The sequence below is a fragment of the Muntiacus reevesi genome, chromosome 1 (genome assembly GCF_963930625.1).
Source record: "Muntiacus reevesi chromosome 1, mMunRee1.1, whole genome shotgun sequence".
Lineage (NCBI taxonomy): Eukaryota > Metazoa > Chordata > Mammalia > Artiodactyla > Cervidae > Muntiacus > Muntiacus reevesi.
The window spans coordinates 172,963,310-172,987,227 of NC_089249.1; the positions used below are offsets into that span (position 1 = coordinate 172,963,310).

General features: G+C 54.4%; 1 protein-coding gene across 2 annotated transcripts in view; it reads left to right on the forward strand.

Annotated features, from left to right (window-relative positions):
• SH3BP4 (SH3 domain binding protein 4) overlaps nt 1–23,918 on the forward strand; it is a 95,757-nt gene that overhangs the window by 67,417 nt on the left and 4,422 nt on the right. For both annotated transcript variants that reach the window (XM_065917010.1, XM_065917011.1), the window contains 2 exons: nt 6,832–7,082; nt 12,484–14,843. In XM_065917010.1, the coding sequence (XP_065773082.1) occupies nt 6,965–7,082; nt 12,484–14,843 (2,478 nt within the window). In that variant the 5' untranslated portion in view covers nt 6,832–6,964. The remainder of the gene's footprint in view (nt 1–6,831; nt 7,083–12,483; nt 14,844–23,918) is intronic.

Consider the following 23,918-nt stretch of genomic DNA (forward strand, 5'->3'; position numbering starts at 1 on the left):
CGTGGGGGTAATCCCTGGGTCAGGAAGATCCCCTGGAGAAGGAAATGGCAGCCCACGCCAGTGAAGAGTCGGACACAAATGAATGACTATCCCTCTCACATCCATCCGGGGGGTCACTTCACACTTGTTGGTGATTGGGACTTTTTAATGGATACCATCCCAGGTTGTGTGCCTAGCTGCTCAGTCCTGTCCAACTCTTTGCGACCCCGTGGATTACAGCCAGCCAGGTTCCTCTGTCCATGGGATTCTCCAGGCAAGAATATTGGAGTGGGTTGCCATTTCCTCCATGGGGAGGGGATCTTCACGACCCAGGGATGAAACCTGCTTCTCCTGCATTGGCAGGCAGGTTCTTTACCTGTCAAATAGCTCTGACACTATATTCTTTATTTAAATAGAATTCATTCACTCATTTATATTTGAGAGCTTGCTCTGTACTGGCTTATCACAACCCAGGGGGCCTCCGAGAGCTTCCATTCTCTTGGAGAAATCAGTCTGGAAACAGAAAAGCATGGGCTATATCTGGTGTTGATAACCAAAGTAGAGAAGAGAGTGGGGTGTCGCAGACCCCTGACTGCAGTGAGGGGTCCTGCCTGGTGAAATACTCGGCAGGGGCCTCCCAGGATGCTGGGACAGCGTGCGCACAGGCCCTGGGGTGGGAGGGAGAGAACAAGAAAAGGCCCAGAAAGCCAGCAGGGTGCGTGAGGCTGGCCTTGAGGGCGCTGGGAGCACGAAGGCCTAAGAAGCTTCAGAGGGTTTTGAGAAGAGTCCCGACTGACTGTTTTGAAGGAAGTCCTGCCTGCTGATGGGGGCAGAGCTGGACGCGTTAGGCCTGATGGACAGGAGCTGACCTCTGTATTGAGTTGAGGGGGGACAGTGGCCGGAGACGCTGAGGGGAGCTCAGCCGCAGCTGCCCAGGGTGAGGGGCTGTGGGCACACACGCTATGCACACCCACCGTGGAGAGCGGGGGAGGGACGGGGGGCTTTGGGGCTGGTTGAATGAGCCCTTCTCCTGTCAACTAAAGGTAGCGACTTCGGGGAGGAGGTTTGGGGCAAACCCGGAGTGGGGTTTGGACTGGGAGGTACGGGTTGCCCATTAGTCCTGAGGGGAGCCCCCCGGTGACCACGTCTGGAGTTTGGGGTCACTTGTCAATTGAGCAGGAACCTCATCGCGGCCAGCTGTGCTGTGAGACCACCTGGGCATTTGTATTTAGGGCTCCTTAGAGGTTTTCTCTTTCAAAGAGACACACACACACATATATTCATACCTTCATTCCTGACACATCCCCCCTGGAGAGGCGAATGATGGAGGTTTCCTAATATTACTTCCCTAATTTTATAGTATGTTTTGTTTTGGACATTTTGAAACACATACATAAATAATAGTAAAAGGAATAAATAAGGAAAGTAATAATGATAAAAAATAATAAAATAGAGAAAAAATAGAGAAAGCATAATGTATAGTAATATATAGTAATAGTATGAAAAGTGAAAATCGATCAGTCGTGTCCGACTCTTTGCAACCCCATAGGCTGTGTAATCCTTGGAATTCTCCAGGCCAGCATACTGGAGTGGGTAGCCTTTCCCTTCTCCAGGGGAACTTCCCAACCCGGGGATTGAACCCAGGTCTCCCACATTGCAGGCAGATTCTTTACCAGCTGAGCCACCAGGGAAGCCCTAGGAATAGTGTAACAGATGGTAAAATACAGTGTTGATGAACCTTGGTGAGCTCACTGCCAAGTAGATCAGAGCATCAGGTCATTTACCCCCACATTATTTTTATTATTATTTGAATAAAGCAAGGACTAATTCAGGGGGCGTGGCTCTTGACCTTGGGCCACTTGAATCGGAGGCCCCTCCGGGAGAGAGGAGCAGAGCTCCTCTGCTGGTTGCAGGGCTGAGGCCAGCCCGTGAGTCACGTGAGTCACCTGGGGCTCGCAGGGCTGTGGGGAGGAGGGCGGAGCCCAGGAGGGTGGGGAGAGAGAAGACAGTTTCCGGGAGGCAGAGGGGAGGGCAGCGAGTGCACTCGAGGGAGCAGAAGGTGCAACGGACATGCAGGGTGGGCGGAGGAGTGCTCCCCAGTTCACACGGGGTGGAGGTGAGTGATAGGCCCGGATGCCCAGGTGAGCTGCACGGCAGGGGGTGCTCTGAGTACCAGGGCGGGGAGTCCACCTCCAATGGTTTAAAAGCAGCAAACCACACCCGGCGGGGTGCGGGGGGCGGTTTGAGCTGGAGGGACCTTTGAGAAAATTAAGGGCATGGGCTTCCCTGGTGGCTCAGATGGTCAAGAATCCCCTTATAGTGCAGGAGAGCTTGGTCCAATTCCTGGATCGGGAAGATTCTTTGGAGAAAGGGCATGGCAACCCACTCCAGTGTTCTTGCCTGGAGAATCCCACGGACAGAGGAGCCTGGCGGGCTACAGTCCATGGAGTCGCAAAGGGTCGGACACAACTGAGCCTGTTTCCACTTTGTTTCATTTTCATGAATTGGACCAGGGTAATAATCGGGGGTCTGACAGCCACAAGCAATAAAGTGATCTCTAGTGTCAGCCAGGCGGGAAGCAGAGAGTGTTTTTGCAGCCGCGTCTCCTGGAGCCGTCCCGGCTGGGCGGGGTGGGGGGGGGGTCCCTCCAGGCATCTCTGGAGGAGGAGTTGCAGAGCCTCCCGTGAACCCTCACCCTGATGGTGTCAGGTCGGGAGGTGCCAGGAGGAGCACGCCCGACAGGCCTGGCCCAGGCTGGCTCTTTCTGCTGTGAAGTAACATCCCCGAGGTGAAGGCTGGTGTCTGGGGTGGATGTCGGGACTGCCCTGGGGAAAGTAGCCGTTCCAGGCTTTCCACAGGGCATGGAGCACCACAGACCAAAGGGCCCCAGTCCCAAGGAAGGGCGTGAATGAGCGCGTTCACGCGCGTGTGAACGAGGCTTCTGGTCATCAGGGAATCAGACCTCAGTTCTCAACTCCAGCTGGTAAGTGGCGATGATGTCAGGACCACACAGCTGGTGGCTTCCAGGTTCCTTACACGGCAGCCTCAATGAGGGTGTCTGTGCTTTACAAGGACCACACATCTCTTACTGTAACTGCCGGCACGCTTTCTGCCTCCACTGGCACGGGGTCATGGGTGTATCTGCCATCGATAACACAGCAGAAACAGGGATCACCCAGCGGTGTTCTGTGGTTTGTTATCCTTCCCACCTCGAGGCCCTGGTTCCTCTTTGGCAGCAGCAGGGGCGGCAAGAATGCGATCGCTCTTAAATCTTCATCTCTGCTTTTCTTGGCTCCTCCCGCGACGCCATCTGTGTCCTGTTGGGGCCTCGGCTGACTTTTTGTCCACTAGTCTCCCAGCCCTGCGTAAAAGCTGCCCATCCAGACTTCCTCCAGCTCCTCTGTTGAGGACATGGGTTGCCTGCCCTTTTTCCAGGGTCTGTGCAGGGTCCTGACAGGGTGGGGCTTGTCTGATATCCCCTCTCCATTGCCAGGTCCACCTGTGTCTCTTCCCTCCCCCAGCTCTGTCGCTGGCTTCTCCTAAACTGTGTCAGTAGTCCTCAACGACAAAATACCATTGCTGCTTCCAGTGGTGTCCTCAGCAGCCATAGTCATCTTTCTGGATCAGAAAGCTTTGGTGGCTTTCCCGTGGCGTCCAGGGCCTAGACGGGCCCCTGCCCTCCCTCTCCTGCGGTGCTCAGCCGCCGTGTCCCCCAAACTCACGGGCCCTGCTCTGCCTGGCGCTAACTCCTCGCTCTTTACAACCCTGGGCTCCTTCCCCTGCTCTGGGCAGCCGGCCCGCCTCTGGGGACCCTCACTGATCCCGCAGGCCCTGGGGTCCTCGGGAGCAGTAAGGCCTCATGACTGAGCCCACCCTCACTTTTTATTTATTCTCTCCACTAGATGCTTCCCCAGATGTGAGCGGGGGGCTCGGTGATGCTCCAAAAGGGAGGTGGGGGGAGGCAGGGGGCGGGGGCAGCTCCTCTCTCATCACGATCTCTTGAAGCTTGGTCAGGGTGAACCGCCCTGGGGCGGCCCAGGGACCCTGTTTCTGGGAGCACACCGCTGCTGGGGTTCCTGGGTCCTGGCCGGGAGCCTGGTGCGGTGGGGGGGGGGGGGGGGAGGGCGGGGCAGGAAGTGTGATCGACTGAGGGCGTGACCCTGAGTGCCATCCCTGGTACTGCCGAGTCCTGGGAGCAGCCTGGCCCGGGGTGGGGGTGGGAGGCTGGCAGATTCCACAGCTGATGGCATCTCCTGACTTTAACCAACCCCCACCTCCTTTTCCTGTTGCTGCCTCCCCAAGAGCCCAGGAATCACAGGTAGGAACTGTCCTTAGTTTGAAAGTCCACCTGTAAAAGGCAGTTTATGGGTACAGAACCATCACAGTGTTCTGCCCCCACCGATCCACCTGCCCACAAATCCCATTTTATCCTCCGCGTTGATTCCCTCCAGGAAATGAGGCTTCGACTTTTGAATCCAAAATGTTTTCACGTCCTCTCATCTCAGTAACCAGCTCTCACACGCGGCCGCAGGCTGCCTGGTCGGGACAGAGCCGCCTCTGGTCGGGTCACCAGGCATCCAGCCCGGCTCCGACGTGACCTCTGCCCAGTCGTGTGGCCGCCGTGGCTGATGGGGAGGTGGGCTGTGTCCCCACCTGGAGGGTGGGCTCTGGGCGGGCAGCGGGGGGAGACGAGCTTGGGGGGGCGGGGGGCGGCAGGAGACCAATCCCTGTCACTGTCCTCTCTCCTGGAGGTCCAGCTCAGTTCTCCACAGAGAGGAACCTGGGCGTGGGGCAGTGGGTCTGAGCACGTGGTCAGCCGTAACCTCACAGGGAAGGAATGGAAGTCATGTGGGGGCCCACTCGATCGGGGAAACCATCCAGGTGCTTCACCCCGTCCTTCAAATAACTGGCATGCCTGTGAGTGCTTGTGTGTGAGTCCAGAAGTGTGTGTGTGAGTGTGAGTGTGAGTGTGTGTGTGTGTGTGTGTGTGTGTGTGTGTGTGTGTGTGAGATGGGGCAACTCCGGATGGACTGGAGGACTCCAGGATGGGAGACGGGTGGGAGGGACCACGGTCTGGGCTCAGGTTGGGCAGGTTTGTAGGGAAAGTGTCCCCCAAGGGAGACGGCCGCGCCTGACCTCCGCCTTGTGCTCATGCATGCCCCTCCCCTGGCCTCCGATCTTGGGTTAAGGGTCCCATTCCTGGCTGCCTTCTCGCTGTGTCCTCACCTCACCTGGCAGGCAACAGAGAGAAAAGCAAGCTCTCTGGGGTCTCCTGTAAGGACACTGATTCCACCCGCTTCATCTACCCTCACCCCACCGCCTCCTCCCCTCCTCATCTCCAGATATCCCTGCAGGGTGTCAGAGCTCTGACGAAGGGGGTTGCATTCAGCCCACAGCCAGCCTTCTCCCAGGGTGCTCAGGTGCGGAATGTGGCATCCTGTGAGACGGCCCAGACTCTGCCCTTGAGCCGCTGCCCGCGGGTCACTCAGAGCCAGGACTGCGGCTCCTGATGCCAGGCTGTGGTGGCCGAGGCGGGGAGTCCAGGAGCCACGCGGTCTGGCTCCTTGTTCTCAGCACCTCCCCTGTGCTATCCCTCTCTCCTTTGGACAAATCTGGACGGTGCTCTCACTGTCCCACATTACCAGCATGAAAGCGAACCTCGTGTTCGGTGCTCCACGCGGGCTCCTTCCCAGCAGACGGCATGCACGCAGTCTGGGTCTGCCTGCAGCACACAGAGCCTGGGGCCGGGCTCCGTCCTGCCCACTGCGGCATCGCTGGGCCGGGCGGTGCTGGGGCTCCAGGTCCCGCTCACAAGTAAGGGTGACCCCCCCCCGCATCAAGACGAGGCATCTCCCGCTGTCTGCGGACGGAGCAATCCAGAAACAGGGGCCCTTCGGGCAGGGTTCGTGAACCCGGCTCTACGGGGTGAAATTCACCTGCCCTCGGTTGCCCGCTGAGCTGAGTGCAGTGGTCACCTGTGGCCAGCCAGAGCGATGTGGGCCCAGGTCTGCTCTGGGAGAGCGTGTGACCTTCCCTGCTCTGCAATTGACTCCTGGCTGGTCCTTTCCTGTCCATTGGCCCTGGTGAGGGGTCTGCTCAGAGCCAGTTACCTTGTTCATCACCAACCACCCCCCTTCCCTGCCCCTCCCACACACACACCGCTGGGTGCCCCTTCCCAGGAAAACCGAGGCCTCAGAAGGGAAGCTGTGTTCTTCCCCACAAGATCTTCCTCTCCCGGCGTGCTAACAGCACGGTGACTCAGTGAATGTACCGCGTCCCGTCTGCAGACGTCACACGAGAACACCTCGCATGCACAGATGGCCACGTGTGTGTTGTGTTTGTTTATTCGGGGGTCCAGGGAGGCTCTAAGGGGGTGTGTGGGCAGGGAGCGGGCCCTTCACACCCACTGCAGTGATGCGAAGCACGGCCCGCCCCGGACGGGAGTCAAGGGGACCAGCCACTTTCTGTGCATGCTGAGCTTTAGTCCCCCTTCCCCGAGCCCCGGAACTAGCAGCATGGACAGATGCTGTCTTGTCCTCCTCTTTGGCTGTAATGAATGGGCCGGCCAGGTGCTCGAGCAGATTTCACAAACCTCATTGTGGCCCCCCAGCAAGCGGGGGTGCACACAGCAGGCCAGGGAACACTGCTGGGACTGTGTGCACCCCGAGACCCATGAGACAGGCATAAGGGGGCATAGAAACTGCAGCCTGAGTCCTGCTGTGTTCTCTCGGGCCAGGAAAATTGACACGGCCTCTGGAAGAAAGAGGATTCCCTCTTGCCGTCGATTTGCTCTTTAACCGGTGTCTTTTCACTTGCTCCAGGGAAGTTCTCTTTTTCTTCCACCCCTCACAGGAAGAAGCACATTGCTGAGCTGACACCGTCGTGCAGCATGGTTGCCTGAGACAGCAGCTCCCACGCTCGCTGGAATAACTGGAGGGAGAAATATGAAACCTTAGCCCGTCCGCCCGGGGAAAAGCGTTTCAGGATGGCGGCTCAGCGCATCCGGGCTGCCAACTCCAGCGGCCTCCCGCGGTGCAAGTCCGAGGGGACCCTGATTGACCTCAGCGAAGGGTTTTCAGAATCGAGCTTTAATGATGTCAAAGGTGAGCTCCCGGGAACGGCACTGGCTCAGGGAGAAAACGCAGCGTGCCAGCGCTCAAGACCCAGAGACTCTCCCACTTCCAGGCTGCCAGGTTTTGCGTTCAGATAACTGAATCTGTGCTGCCTAAACGTCATCGTGTTATGAATTCAGCCCTGAAACAACAGCCCCGTGTGTGGTTTTGTTTTGATGTGTTGGGGAGGTTGTTTTGAATTTTCCCCTGAGTAATGAAACAACTTCTTAATGTAGAATATTCTTTCTCTTTACGTGAGTTTTGGTGACTTTAAGACAGGAGCGTGGTGGAACAGAGAACCAGGGGGAAGGAGAGTGTGGTGAGTCAATGAGGTCCCAAGAGCCCCTGGAGAATAGATGGGGTGGTCTGGGACAGGGGTCAGCATGCCTTCTCTGCAGGAGGTCACAGGGTAAATACTTGAATCCTTGCAGGCCATAGAGCCTCTGTCACAGGTGTTCAGCTCCGGGATTGCACCAAGAAAGCAATCAAAGAAGAGAGTAAACAAGTAGCATAGCCGTGTTCCAACAAAACTTGACATAAACAACCACCTGGATGACAAAAACAGTTGACAAACCCAGGGGCTAGAGTTGGCCCACCCCTGGTTTAGAGGTGGACCCGGGATTTAATCGTTGAGTCTGGGTTTTCCTAATAGCTCCATAAAACTGGGCTGGTGGTGAAGTCTATTCTTAGACACTAAAGAGGGTGATGGTCGGTCGTTTTTCTCCATCCTGCCCTCACTAGCCATCATGGTGAGTCTCCTGTGAGGTTCCTGGCATCTTATGTTTCATCATCATCATCATTACCATCATCATCACCACCATCATCAGCTGACTTTACCTGTGAATTCTGTTGAAATGATCCACTGTGCTGCCTAGAGACAGCTCAACAGCAAAAGCTTTCTCTTTACCTTTATATTGTTAGTCCCTGGCACAAAGTTGGTGCTAAATAAACATTTCTTGAGCTAAACTGCTTTCTCCCAGATAAAATCATGACACTTTACCCTGATGTAGTAAACATTGTATGTGCACGTTTCTGCCTTTTCTCTTCCATTAATCCTCAACTTCTTCCTCTCCCTGTCCGCCCTTTATTCTCGTGGCCCTGAGCATCGCTTTAAATGGTCTTCTAAAGAAAAGGCTAGCCAAGGTATCATGCGTGTGTGCTGAGTCACTCAGTCGTGTCCGACTCTTTGCAACCCTGTGGACTGTAGCCCACCAGGCTCCTCTGTCCATGGGATTCTCCAGGCAAGAGTACAGGAGTGGGTTGCCTTGCTCTTCTCCAGGGGATCTTCCTGACCCAGGGTCTGAACCTTCGTCTCTTACATCTCCTGAACTTGTATGTGGGTTCTTTATACCACTGCCTCCACCTGGGAAGCCCCAAGGAATCAGGAGGCTTTATTAATAAGAGCGGCGGACCTACTGGGTGTTGCTATAAATAATCGAGCCATTTATTTTTTGTAGTCAGGTATTGGGCAGTGTTTTCCTTATAACCCAGCTACTCACAGTTGAAGCGGGAAACTGGGAACTTAAGTTGTGGGGTTTGGGCTGGGGATATTGAAATGAAGGGCAGAGAGTGGAACGTTGAAAGATGATGACGCTGATCCTAAAAGAACGCTGCAGCTGGGAGGGAAGGCAGGCGAGCCAGCCAGGGGTGTGAGGCAGGGCCAGTTAGCTTAGAGGGTGGGGTGGGAAGAGACCCTGGACCATACTCGCGACGGGGCACCCTCTAGCCCAGACAGCTCCCTGCACATCGTGATGATGAAGCCAGCTTCAAGGTGGGATCTTATTTCAGGCAAAATATCTGCCGCAGTGTCATCTGCCCCTGATAAATGTTTTTTTCCTGTATAAGAACCAAGGCAGAAGGGTAGGAAATGTATTATTCAGTAAGTTGAACCTCCTAACACCTGGGGATATTTTTTTGTATTAAAAATCAAAGTACCTGTGAATCTGGGCAGCACTCTCCAGAATTCATTAAGATGGAATTCGATAGGGATTTTCCTGCATCTGACTTAATGGAAGTCCCAGCCTCTTGTCCCCGGGTGTCTGTGGCACTTGACTGATAAAGAGGCAGGTCTTCGCAGGGAGCTCACTCCGCGGTCCACCTCCACAGGGTCCCTACTGGAAGGGGCGCTGTCTCCCATCGGATGAGCCTCATCCTTAAGTGAAGTCTGTAACCACTCCTCTCCTAAGAAGAGAGCTTGGAATATTAAGTAAAACCATTTTTATTCTTCAGTCTTGGTAAGACTCAAGTGATCATTTGCACTGATACATTTTTCTCAGGCTACATCCTGCTTAATAGCTTTGGTTTTTAATTAAAAAAAATATTACTGTAAGGGAATTATTCTGGAGGAACGTAATAGGGATATAACTTTTGAGGAAGTCTAACAAGATTTTCATAGCCGGCCAGCTTTCTTTAATTTTCATTCGGTTTTAATTTTTACGTGACACTTTCATGAGACGTGTCAAGGAAACAAAAAATTGTTTGTATTCCTGGAGCCTGTGACTGGAAAACAAAATAGGAGGGAAGATCTTATGCTATCCCTTGGACCTCAGCTGATCCAACTCCCTTCTTTCCACGCCCCCCCCCGCCAAAGCTGTTGTCTTTGGCTTGACTGTTTTAATTCACTCCCTCCTTTCTGTGTTAAGTGATTTCTCTCCGGCGTGATTTTATAGAAGGGCAAAGCCAGGGGAATGCCAACTTTGACTTCGGCGAACACCTTGTTGGAATAAAATGGGTGTTGCTTCTCTGCTGTAAGCAACTACTGTGAGCAAGACGTACCCTAACAGAGCGTACAGCCTAGTGGGGCAATGGAACCCTCCCCCCCCACAAAAACCAAAATAAATATGTAAGGACATTTTATATCGGTTGATGATAGATGCTATGGAGAAAAATTAAATTAGGAGGGGGCTCGAGGTGTTTATTGCTTTATTTAATTTTTAAACATTTTATTTTGCATTGCGTACAGCCAATTAACAATGTGATGGTTTCAGGTGAGCAGCGAAGGAACTTGGCCATACATACACGTGTATCCATTCTCCCCCAAAGCCCCCTCCCATCCAGGCTGCCACATAACCTGGAGCAGAGTTCTCTGTACGATACAGTAGGTCCTTGTTGGTTATCCATTTTAAATATAGCAGCGTGTACATGTCCATCCCAGACTCTCTAACTGTCTCTTCCCCACAGCAACCATAAGTTTGTTGGTTTTGTAAGTCCTTTGCTTAGACTAAGTATCATTGTGTTCATCACTTCATCAGCATCATCTCATTTAATCCTCACCAGAGCCCATTGAGGATAGATGGTTTATCCGTCAACAATCCCAGGCTCCAGAGATCCCACAGCTGCTAAAGTGAAAGTAAAAGAAGTCACTCACTCGTATCCGACTCTTTGTGACCTCCTGGACTACACAGTCGATGGAATTTTTCAGGCCAGAATACTGGAGTTGGTAGCCGTTCCCTTCTCCAGGGGATCTTCCCAACCCAGGGAGCGAACCCAGGTCTCCCACATTGCAGGTGGATTCTTTAACCAGCTAAGCCACCAGGGAAGCCCTACGGAGCCCATCTCTGATGATCCCAGAGCCAGATTTTCCCTGACACCCCAGACTTGGTGGTAGGTGACAGCTTCCAAGGCCCAGGTACACACCCTGCCAAGCATATCTCTGTAATTTAGTTAATGTAAATAAATAGAAACTTCCTACCTTATTTCCTGAGAGTTTGCTGAAGAAATATAATTAATTTGTTATCATTTCCTTTATACAATTTAATTTATTATTATTTCCTTTAGGAAAAGGAAGTGGGCAGGTGAATTTTTTTGGCAGGAGGGCCGATTTGATAGACTAGTATATCTGTTGACTTAGTCATTCATTAGATAAGATGAAAGTATAGTTCCTCTAAAAATGTCCTCTCTTCGCTTGTTCACATAGACAACTAAGAAAATTTGCTCTCGTTTTTCTGTTACAGGAAGGCAGCAAACTCTGTAAAACAAGACACAGCTGGGGTGAGGAAGGGGGCCAAGATATGGGCTTATTTCCATCAGAAAGAAATGTTTTCATCCTCTTAACACTAATCCTCTATGTATATGTACTTTGTCACCTATGGGAGGTTTTTAATTACCCGTTATTTTTCAAAACACATCCTACATGTTTAGATGACTTTTTCTTTTCTGCAGTTCCAATTGCTGTCTACATTGGTAACACACAGTTGGACACCAAGAGCCATAAATTAGCTTGAGTCAGTTGTTTAAAGTGTTGGCATTTTTTTCAGATTGCTTAAAGAGTTGTTCAAAAGAACGTGAATTACGACCGAACCTCAACCTTTAATTTTCAGGGGATGAGGGAGAAATCATTTCATGGTGTTCTTCTGAATGATTGTTTAAAAGAGGTTGAAAGAGACCCGACTCAAAAATCTTATTTCATATAAACAGTTTGATGAAAAATGGGTTTAACTTGGGAACCAGGAAACGGGTCTGCTTATCAAGGGTACGTTCCCCTCAGTTGATGTATTTCATTTTGAAGGGAGAGAGTGGAATTGGTTCATAGACACAAAGAGATTCTTGCTGGAGGGCTTTTCTGGTCTTTGGTTACATGCACTGGGTCATTTAATACTGTTTTTCTAAATCATTTTCAACTTCTCTTTTGACCTAATAGCAGTCCCAATAAGTTAGTTACATCAAGAAAAGTCCAGTTAAAAGGAGATGTTTAAAACCCCAGTTGGTGTTGTTCAGTCAGTAAGTCATGTCTGACTCTTTGCGACCCCGTGGACTGTAGCACTGCAGGCTTCTCTGTCCTTCACTATCTCCCAGAGTTTGCTCAAACTCATGTCCATTGAGTCTGTGATGCCATCCAACCATCTCATCCTCTGCCACCCCCTTCTCCTCCTGCCTTCAGTCTTTCCCAGTATCAGGGTCTTTTCCAATAAGTCATCTTTTTGCATCAGGGGATCAAAGTATTATTGTAAGTTCAGCATCAGTCCTTCCAATGAATATTCAGGGTTGATTTCCTTTGGGACTGACTGGTTTGATCTCCTTGCAGTCCAAGGGACTCTCAACAGTCTTCTCCAGCCCCACAGTTCGAAAGTATCAATACTTCAGCGGTCAGCCTTCTTTATGGTAAAACCCGGGACATCTGATGATTCCATCATGCTGATTTGCGTTTCTGTGGATGGTGGAGAGGCTTTCTACCTGACTTAGACTGTGATTGGGATGTGATGGAATTTGGGGAGAATTCAACCAGGTGAATCAGACCCCAGATTTCACCGGTTGATTTCTGTCGGTTATGCCTGGCTTGTTGTCTCCACGTCGGGGGTGATGGTCTCCCAGGCCTCTTTTCTGCGTGGCTTGGGACAACCTTCTGCCTCTTCTCGGGAGCCCACCCTCACCTCCTGTTCTTTATTTTGCACAGTGCCTTCTCCCAGTGCCTTGCTCGTCGACAATCCCACACCCTTTGGAAACGCTAAGGAGGTAATCGCAATCAAGGACTACTGCCCAACCAACTTCACCACCCTCAAGTTCTCCAAGGGCGACCACCTGTACGTCCTGGACACGTCGGGCGGGGAGTGGTGGTACGCGCACAACACCACTGAGATGGGCTACATCCCCTCCTCCTACGTGCAGCCCTTGAACTACCGGAACTCCACCCTCAGCGACAGCGGGATGATCGACAATCTTCCAGACAGCCCGGACGAAGTCGCCAAGGAGCTCGATTTGCTCGGGGGATGGACGGATGCCAAGAAGGAATCCAGCAAACCCTACAGTAATAATCCTTTCTGGAACGGGGTCCAGACGAACCCGTTTCTCAACGGGAACGTCCCGGCGATGCCAGGCGCAGACGAGCTGATGCCCAGAAGCGCCGTGGACTTGCTCCTCTTTGACACGGGGACATCCTCCTTCACCGAGTCCAGCTCAGCGACCACCAACAGCACCGGCAACATCTTCGACGAGCTGCCGGCCGCCAGCCGCCTCCCCGCGGAGCCGCCCGTCAAGCGGGACAACCCCTTCTTCCGAAGCAAGCGTTCCTACAGCCTTTCGGAGCTCTCCGTGCTCCAGGCCAAGTCCGACGAGCCCGCGTCCTCGGGGTTTTTCACAGGCTTGAAATCGCCGGCCCCCGAGCAGTTCCAGAGCCGCGAGGACTTCCGGGCCGCCTGGCTGAGCCACCGGAAGCTGGCCCGGTCTTGCCACGACTTGGACCTGCTGGGCCAGAGCCCTGGGTGGGGCCAGACCCAGGCGGTGGAGACAAACATCGTGTGCAAGCTCGACAGCTCGGGGGGCGCCGTGCAGCTGCCGGACACCAATATCAGCATCCACGTGCCCGAGGGCCACGTGGCCCCCGGGGAGACGCAGCAGATCTCCATGAAGGCTCTGCTGGACCCCCCGCTGGAGCTCAACAGCGACCGCTGTAGCTGCATCAGCCCAGTGCTGGAGGTGAAGCTGAGCACGCTGGAGGTGAGGACCCACCTCATCCTGGAGATGAAGGTGTCAGCCGAGGTGAAGAGTGACATTTTCAGCAAAAGCACGGTGGGCCTCCAATGCCTGAGGAGCGACTCCAAGGAGGGGCCCTACGTCCCCGTGCCTCTCGCCTACAGCTACGGGGACACAGTCCAGGTCCAGCTGGACAACCTGGAGCCCTGTATGTACCTGGCCATCGTCGCCCATGGCCCGAACATCCTCTACCCTTCCACGGTCTGGGACTTCATCAATAAAAAAGTCACTGTGGGTCTCTACGGCCCCAAACACATCCACCCGTCCTTCAAGACAGTGGTGACCATTTTCGGGCACGACTGCGCCCCAAAGACCCTCCTGGTCAGCGAGGTCACCCGCCAGGCCCCTAGCCCGGCCCCAGTGGCCCTTCAGCTCTGGGGCAGGCACCAGTTCGTGCTGTCCAGGCCCCAGGATCTCCAAGTCTGCGTGTTTTCCAACATGACCAACTACGAGGTCAAAGCCAGTGAGCAGGCCAAGTCCGTGAGAGGGTTCCAGGTGAAGCTGGGCAAGGTCAGCCGCCTCATCTTCCCCATCACGTGCCAGAACCCCAGCGAGCTCTCCGACTTCACCCTGCGGGTTCAGGTAAAAGACGACCAGGAGGCCATCCTCACCCAGTTTTGCGTGCAGACCCCCCAGCCGCCCCCCAAAAGCGCCATCAAGCCGTCCGGGCAGAGACGCTTCCTCAAGAAGAACGAGGTGGGGAAGATCATCCTGTCCCCGCTGGCCGCCACCACCAAGTACCCGACGTTTCAGGACCGCCCCGTGTCCAGCCTCAAGTTCGGCAAGCTACTTAAGACGGTGGTGCGGCAGAGCAAGAACCACTACCTGCTGGAGTACAAGAAGGGCGACGCCATCGCCCTGCTCAGCGAGGAGAAGATCCGGCTCAAGGGGCAGCTGTGGACCAAGGAGTGGTACATCGGCTACCACCAAGGCAGGGTGGGCCTGGTGCACGCCAAGAACGTGCTGGTGGTGGGCAAGGCGCGGCCCAGCCTGCTCGCGGGGCCCGAGCTCAGCACGTCGGTGCTGCTCGAGCAGATCCTGCGGCCCTGCAAGTTCCTCACCTACATCTACGCCTCGGTCCGCACGCTGCTCATGGAGAACGTCAGCAGCTGGCGCTCCTTCGCCGACGCCCTGGGCTACGGGGACCTGCCGCTCACCTTCTTCTGCCGGGCCGAGCTGGACAGTGAGCCCGAGCGGGTGGCGTCCGTCCTGGAGAAGCTGAAGGAAGACTGCAACAACACGGACAACAAAGACCGGAAGTCCTTCCAGAAGGAGCTCATGATGGTGAGTGGCCGGCGGGGCGCGGCTTCACCGAGGCTGGGGGCCCAGTCTGGCCTTAGAGCCCTGGCAAGCGCGGGCACGGGCGTGGTTTCCTCAGTCGGTGGGCCCGGGGTCTGGGGCCCCTATCTGCTCCCGGACACTCAGGTGCACCTGGGGACAGGCATTTGCGTGGGCCTCGGAGAGCAGAGCCCCAAACAGCTCAGCGCCACCAGGGCGCAAGGGTCATTCAAGTCTCCTCCCGTTGACGTTGTGAGCTCCTCGGAGGTCCAGAATGCATCTCCCCCTGCCGGTTGGGGGGTTGGGGTACAGGGGGCCTGTACCTCACTCCTGTTTAGACCTCCTGGGAGGAGATCCACCCTTTCTTCGGATCTCCAGCGGGACCTGTGTCATGAAAGTTTGATGAACCACTGCCCCAAAGTCTGACTCTATCACAGATGTGACTTTTTCTCTCCAGGCCTTACTTGAAGGCTCCGTCCTCCTCAGTATCATTTCCTCTCCCTCCTTTTTGCTTCTGTTTGATTTGGGATGACGTTGTTGTTGTTGTTGTTGTTCAACTGCTCACTCACGTCCAACTCTTTGCCAACCCCGTGGACTGCAGCACGCCAGGCTTCCTCATCCTCCACTATCTCCCAGAGCTTGCTCAAACTCATGTCCATCGAGTCGGTGGTGCCATCCCACCATCTCATCCTCTGTCGTCCCCTTCTCCTGCCTTCAATCTTTCCCAGCATCAGGGCCTTTTCCAGTGAGTCGGCTCTTCATGTCAGGTGGCCAAGGTATTATTAGGGCTTCAGCATCAATTCTTCCAGTGACTATTCAGGGTTGATTTTCTTTAGGAAACGAGTGAGGACAGCCTCTGTTTTGCCAACACAACCTGGGAACTGGAATCCTAAGTACAGAGGGGGCAGTTAGAGCCCCCCCTGCTGGTTAGAGCTCTTAAACCTACCGGAAAGCACCTTCCGGACCCATTCACAGCTTCCAACAGTCCTGGGCTCTGCGCTGGTCACTCTAACTGCCGGTGCAGTTACCTGGGAGAAGCTTAATGTCTTCTGGGCGTCCCTGGTTGAATTCATGCCAGCAGACATTCTGTTGATTCTTTCTGTAACAGAAGCCGACTCAGTTCCCTTCCCCGTCCCCCGATACAAGCACGTCACTAGTTTTTGTTCCCGTGGGAAACCCGTGGCTTGGTCATAGCCTTTTTTTTCCTTTTTCCACCCTTTCCACCTCCTAAGCCCTGTAAGGTATGACTCCCAGCGCCCCTGCATTTATGCCAGCTCAACTCCCCTGCTTCCCCCAGCACCTGCCATTCCGAGTGAGTGCCTGTTGCAGTGGATGGGTCCGGTGTGTCTGTGTGGGTGTGAGGGGGTGTGCATGGATGGAGGTGTTGCATTCACATCCTGTGCTGCCCTCTGGGGCTGGGGGGCACAGGAGGGATATAGTCCACGGGGGCATGGCCCCTGCTGCAGGGAGCATGAACGGCAGCCTAACAGGAAGCAAGGCATCGAGAAAGACCCCTTGATGGAGGCCCCACAATAATACAAAGTGCCAGACACACGAGCGGGATAAGAGCCTGACTTTACCCACAGGAGGGAGGCCGGACCTGGAGGTGGCAACCAGGAGGTCACTGAGGGCATCCATCACTGATGGCAGCTTCAGTGGGGAGGAAGCCCGTCATGGCAACAGGGGTGGGGACGAGGTTGGGGTGGGTGGGCAACAGAGGAACCTGCCCAGGCGCTGGGTGGGGCTCCCGCACAGCGAGGAGCCAGGGCCCCCACTTAAGGGGTGTCCCGCCGGCCCACCCGCGAGATCAATTCTCGCAGTTTGTGTCCAACCTGAGTTGCAGGGTGCCCTCGTGCAGGGGGGCAGGAGGGAGCCTCCAGCAGGGATTCTCCGTGATGGTGGAATGATGTGCATTCATGGACCATGAAGGGTATTTAATCGTTCTATCATCACAGATGGAAACCGCTCACCTTGAATGGGGCAGGATGAATGGACCTGGGTGGACCAAAGAGGTGGCACTCAACTTCTATTTCCAACTCATTTCTTTTCATCTTTTTGTTCAACTTGGGGAACTTTCTCTGACAGCAGGTTTTTCAGGAAACTTCCTTGGGCGGGGGTGGTCATTGTGCAACTCAGACCTTCCCCCGTCCCCTACCAGCCCCCCACCCTCCAGGACTCCCAGGAGAGGAGGAAATGAAACCTGACCTTGGCAGGAACGTGGCCCCGGGACAAGGTTAGATTTGTGGTGCAACAGTGAAACCGGTTTTGCAGTGTTTCCCCTCTCCCGTCCCTCCCCGGCTCCTCTCCTATCGCCTCATCTTGTGGGCTGGCAGGTTTGAATGATTGGCCAAACTTCTAGAAACCACAGGCTGATTTATCCCAGCGTGTCTGGGGAGTCACTGGAAACCAGGTGTTTTATTTCCAGGGACTTAACAAATCACTAAGGAGTCAGGCTTCCTGCGGCCTCAGTGGCTGATTTAACCCGCTCCCCGCTCTTCAGCCCCGTCACAGGCAGACCACCTCCTTCCCACCCCTCTCATTTTGAAGGTAGTTTTCCGTTCAGTTATGACTCCTTGGTTTGGAAGCAGTGATTGAATGAATTAAAAGTGGTGAAGGTTTTCGGACAGTAAATTTGCAGGCAGGTGAGAAGGAAAAAGGAACCAAGGACTGAGTTGTCCAGCCTTCCGCTGCCCTTAGAGCAAGGTCCATCCCCTTGCTCTGGCCCATAGGCCCTGTAAGACCCGGCTGGGGCCATACCTGCCGCTGCACACAGGCTGCACCGGCAGCCGTTTCTCTGTGTCTTGGACACACCTGGCCGCCCCTGCCCCGGCCTCTGCACGTGCCGTTCCCTCTGCCTGGAATTCTCTCCGCTCCCGTTTCACGTGGTTGCATTTTCCGTCCTTCAGATCCCGGCTAAGATGCCCTTGTCGGACCTTTCCTGCCGCCCTCGATGAAGCCTCTGGGTCACTGCACCAGGCTCACTGTGTTATTGTAGCTTTGTCTTCATGGTGCTTTCTCAAACCCGAAATGCTCTTGTTTGCTTGTATTCATGGTCCTTATCATTAGACGAATTGGATATGAACTCCACCAGGGAGAGGATGCTGGCACACAGGAAACACTCAGATATTTGATGAATGAGTGAATATGTGACTGAATGAATGAGTGGTGCAGGCTGAGAACCTGACCTGGACGCAGTCTCCTGAAGTCAGGTGTGTTTCTGTTCTCCAGCTCCGTTCCTTCTTTCACTGTTTTAGTACATCTGTTCAATATCAGAACTGGTCCGGCAGCATCGTATGTAACTGTGACCTCCAGCTGTTTCTCTGCAGCCCTGTCCCACCCGCACGTATGACCGCCGTGGAAAGCACCCCTCTGTCCCCGGTCTGCCCAGCTCTCCAGTACAGGCCCTGCTGTCTGTGACAAAAGATGGCTGTCCAATGCAGGTGACGCTACCGCCACCCCGACTACCATGAAAGTGGGGGCAGGCGAGACGCTGACCCCGAGGAGAGTAACCAGGATGGACGGAGCTTTCAGAGCACCCCCAGGCATGAGAGAGCATTGAATGAGCCCCCCATAGGATCGCTTGACTGGCGGGACTTGTGGGTTGGGAAGATGTTAGAATAGGCACCACATATTTGAAGAGCTTCTGAAGTCAAGTTCTGTTGTCGGAAACAGGCCCGGAGAACGGGTGGTGGGTACACGGCTGCGGCTTCTAACAGAACTCAGAAGAACCGCCCCGTCCGGCCAGGGCGGGTGTTTTTACTCCATGTTCATGAAACACGTCTCGGGTGTCTGTCTACTGTGCCCTTATTTGGGGGGTAAGGTGTTGCATCTTTCCTTGAGGGAGACGCAGAGTGAACACCCACAGGAGTGCAGGACAGACCAGCGATGGGTCCCAAAGAAAAGATCTTGACGTGAGTGAACCAGGGAAAGGCAATGTCGGGGAGGGGCTGACACGGGGGGATGGGCCGTGACCCCCCCAGCAGAGAGGGACTGTTGGATTGAAGGCACAACATGGGCAAGGGCCAGGGCTGCAGGGGAGCAGGGCATGGGGAAGAACCAGAGGCCAGGGGAGGCCAGAGGCTGGGCTGAGTCGAGATGACCGCGTACTGACGGCGAGGTAACAGCTGGATACCAGCTGGGGGTAACCCAGGTTGTATGATGCCCGTGCTTTATTCCTTGGGGTGGGCCAGGGGATGGCGTGTTTTAGGGGACGGGAAGGTGACCCAGGTGTGTCCTCCTTGGGGACCCACCCAGGTGTGTTGATGCACCTTGTTACCTCCCAGCCTCCGAGCCACACAGCCGACAGTCAGTGCCCGCCCCGCCACCCACCGCCCCACCCTTAGCCTTAGCAAGAGGGTGGGCGGCCTGTGCAGCAGCCCTGGGCTTTCTCTTCCATCCTACCATGCTGGGTGTGGGTCACATGGCCCCGGGTCTGTGCTGTGGCCCAGGGGGGCGGTTCCCAGGCCACGTGCACATCCACGCTGACCTTCAGAGCCCCCCAGGGTCCTGGGTTTGGCCCGCTGCTGTGGCTCATCCCAGGTTTTGTTTTTTCCCAAAATGAAGATAGTCCTCATTGGCTTTTCTGTTTGTGAAGACAGCAGATGCTCTTTTTGCATTGCTATTTACCAGTCCTGAGAAACAGCAGCAGAAGCCCCCACCCCCGCTCCGGGCCCGTCTTCCAAAGCAACCTGTGTTAGCGATCTGCAGTGTAGACAGCGCGGGTCTTCCTCTGTTCCCTGGGTTTGCCCTGCACTGCCTGTGGTCAGCTTCTCCCCCCGGGAGCACATGAGCAGGCGGCTCTGGGTCTGTGCGGAGCTGCGGTCCCCAGCGGGGTGGGGGCTCTGGTCCTCTGTCTCCAGGACGGTGGTGGCGCCTGGTCTCGCAGTTACCAACACTGCTCTGAGGCAGGTCCCAGCCCCGTGACTCTGCAGGCTTGTCCCCTCCATTTCATGACAACATTCTGCCAGCTGCAGGTGCCCTCCAGAGAAGGAGGAGCCAGCATTGGCCATGGCAGCGGGATCACGTTGAGGTGAATAAGGCCTGAGAGTGACGGGGGAAGATTTAAAAGCCCACCGGTGTCCGTCTCTGTCTCTGCAGCGACTGGAATGAATGGCCCCTGCGGGTGGCTGTGCACCCTCCTCGCCTCTCTGAGCCTTGGGTTCCCTTGTCTGGGGTTTAGTTTTGTTTTGTGAGGGTGAGAGGGCTTCCACAGGGGGCTCAAGGGGTAAAGAGCCCAGCTGCCAATGCAGGAGATGCGAGTTCGATCCCTGGATCAAGACCCTCTGGAGAAGAAAATGGCAACCCACTCCAATATTCTGGGAAATCCCATGGACACAGGAGACTGGTGGGCTACAGTCCAGGGGGTCGCGAAAGAGTTGGACACGACTGAGCGGCTGAACACGCAGCATGCGTGAGGGTGAGAAATGACAGAGTGTGTTCTTCTGTTTTAAAGGCATCAATGCTTCTTTTGACACACTTTGTGGGTCTGGGGAAGAGTTTTCTGAGTGTGGTTGAAAATCCGGGTGGAAAACATGGCTGCGTGTTTGTTCCAGGACTTGGTGACTATGCTGAGTGGAGGAAAGGGTTTGGCTCACACTCTAGGACTGTGGAGATTTGGGTGATGGCCATCTTGTGTGTGTGTGTGTGTGTACACGTGTGTGGAGGGTGGCAGACAGAACCCTGAGGAACCCAGCTCAGTAAGAGCTGGAAGTGTTTTCATCTAGCAACACTCTTTCAATGTAAGAGATTATTCTTGACTCTGGGGGTTACACCATGAGGGAGCGGCTAGGAGTCTGTCCTTCTGCCTTGGGGGGAAGGAGGGAAGGAAGGACAGTTGGCTGGAACTGCAAGAGGAACCGGGCTGTGGGCAGGGCGGCCTCTCCTGAAGGGGCCTAAGCCAGCAATCAGAACTGGTCCTGGGGCCGCCAGGAGTGAAGGTGTCGGGGTGGGTGACCAGGAGTCACGGGTGGTGGCGGTGGGAGTCCAGGAGTGAGAGGGAAGGATGCTGTGGGCTCTCGGGGGAGTTTCTCTGAAAAAGAGAAAGTTGCTGTAAAATACAAGTCTAGGCAAGTGGTGGTTTTAGGGGTAAGGTCGGAGGTGAAATCAACGCTGAGAACCTGGAGAACCGAATGGAAATAAGGGGAGTGTTGAGATCAGGGAGAGTTGGGGCTGGAGAGGTTGGGATGAAGGGGTTGTCTGAAATAGGAGCAAAGCCACCTCCCCCGGAAGAGGATGCAGCTACCTACCAGTTGTGCACTTACTGAGGTTCCCAGGCTCTTCCTGCCAGGTGGTCCCGAAGCCCCTAGGGCGCTGATACAGGAAGGAGCAGGGTTGCCATGGTGACTGCCCTTCTGGTGTTTGAACATCTCCGGAATGGAAGCTCGGCTGGAATGAGATAACAGCAGAGTGACGCTTTGTCATATTCTCATAAGAAGTGAAGTGAAGTGAAGTCTCTCAGTCGTGTCCGACTCTTTGTGACCCCATGGACTGTAGCCCATCAGGCTCCTCCATCCTTGGAATTTTCCAGGCAGGAGTACTGGAGTGGATTGCCATTTCCTTCTCCAGGGGATCTTCCTGACCCAGGGATCGAACCCGGGTCTCCTGCATTGCAGGCAGATGCTTTACTGTCTGAGCCACAGGGAAGCACCATTCTCATAAGAATGTTTTTTCAAACAGGGACTGGCACCCTGGCCTGACAGCCCCTCCTTTTGTAAAGGAAGCTTTCCTGGAACACAGCCCTGTCCACTCACTCAAGTGCTGACTGTGCTTGTCTTATGCCCCACCGCAGTCAGGTAGCCAAGGCAGAGACCCCTTGCCTGCAGAGCCAAAAAATAGATCCTGGCTCGCCCTGCAGAGCAAGCTTGGCCTCCCTGAGCTAAGTCACGGGTCACTCCAGCTACTGAGAGTCGAGCTGGGACCAGCGTGCTTTGTTTCACTGGGTGTTTTCTGTTTTCTTATGTTAACTTGTGTGTGCAGAAATTAAAGAGGTGCTGCAAGGAAAATGTTCTAGAACCAAACCCCTACAGCTGAGAAATTTTTTATTTCTGAGATTTGGTGGGCACCCAAAATGCATCCTTCAGGAAAAAAAAAAAATGCAGGAACTGCCCCTTGGTGTTGGTGTGGGCAGCACCTGGTCCCAGCTGTGGCCACTCTGGGACCAGAGAGAGGGGCTGAGTTTCTCAGGACCTTTGTCCCTGTCTCCTGTCCCCTGAGGAGAGAGCAGCTTTGATCACCCCCACCAGGGATCCCCGAAGCAGAAGCAGGTGACTCTGAAGTGTTCTGTTCCCTGGAAAACAGGCCACTTGCAGAGCCAGGCAGCTGAGCACACACGTGCTGCTGGGACGCTCTGAGGAAGCAGAGTGTGGTGTGGTTGAGGGACCTGGGAAGGGAAGCCTGGGAGGGACCGTTGTCACTGGGGGTCAGCCAGATCCTTCAGGAACCCTCTCTCCCCTGTGCATCTGGACTCAAACCATACCACGCCGAGTTTTTTTTTTTTTTTTTTTTTTTATTATTCAAATATAGTTGATTTCTGCTGCACAGCAAAGTGATTCAATTATACATATAATAGAGACATTCTTTTTCATATTTATTATGGTTTATTACAGGATATAGATTATAGTTCTCTGAGCTATACAGTAGGACCTTGTTTTTTATTATTATTCAAGCAAAAGAATTTAAATCCTGAATTCTACCAATGTGTCACCTGAAGATATCCAAGTTCAAAGAGAGCAGTTTCTGAAATGTCTAAATCATCGTGCCGAAGCCTCGTGTGCAGGTCCTGAAGTCACGTGGTGCCCACAGAGCTGGCAAGGCCATTGGCCTGAGTGCCGGGAAAACTTACCTGCCTCCCCTCAGTCCCCTCGAGCTGTGGGACCCTGGACAGGCCACCCAGCATCTACGGGGTCTGTAAAACAGACACCATGCTGCCCTCCTGTCCCCTCGAGCTATGGGACCCTGGGCAAGTCACCCAGTGTCTCTGGGGTCTACAAATCAGACACCACGTAGCCCGCACAGTGGGTGGGAGCTGGGGACAGGCTGTCTGCAGGCCAGACCAACTCCAAAACTGGATTCCTGTCCTCTCAATTTTATCTGCAAACTGGGGTGAGCTTGGTTTCTCTCCTTGGGGCTTCTGGGGAGTAGATGAGCCCCGTGCCCGGCTCACCAGAAGGACTCAGTGATGGCAGTTTATTTATAAAAACAAAAATCAGAAAAGGAACACATGGTCCTCCCTTCTGGTTTCCCACCTTAAAGCCAGTTGCTAACCCCTTGGACCCTGGACGGCCTCAGAATGAGCTTATGCTTTAAAGGTAAAGATTGAGATGTCCATGCATTCAAGGAGCACCCCCTGCCCAAAGTCACCATCCCTTCATTTTGTTAAGTTCCCCCAAATAAACATAAAGCTTCGATGAGAACGCCCAGTCTAAAATAGCTGCGTTCTTTCAAATAGCAGCCCAGCAGACTGACCCTGCTTGGATGCCAGGCTGCCCGCAGCTTCACAAAATGTTTGAAGCAAACAGCATGTTTGGCTCAGCTGGGGAGAGGCTGGCTGGTAGGTGTGTTGATGTTTTTAGCACTTTTTCTGTGGAGCCTTGAAGTGACAGACCCAGGTGCTTAGACAGAGCGTAGAGGGACAGAAAGGAGGTGGGCCTGGTCCCAGCATCCCTCCCATCATATCCTCGATGTCCGAGGGCCCCAGGGCACCTCAGACCCCATTGCTGGGGCCCCGGAGGCTCCCCTCTGCAGCTGTTGGGCTGTAATCCGGGGATGTGCTGGTGGATGAGGTTGGGGTGAGCCTTGGTTCCATGGCCCAGGTGGGTCTGGTCCTCACTGAATCTTCTCCTCCTGCCGGGGCTCCATCCTGGCTGCCCACAGTCACACACTCTGTGTTGGCTCCACAGGACCTGCAGCCCAACACCCAGCAGATGTCCGTGTGGCTTGGGGTGACGTCTGTGGACAGGAGGCCTGTGGGTTTGTGCTACTGATGTAGATTCATTTCTTTAAGCCAGAAATGTTAGCGTGACCCCCACCTCTCGCCTGGGCTGCACAGAACCCCAGGGCGGTGAACCCTGTGTTGAAAGCCTG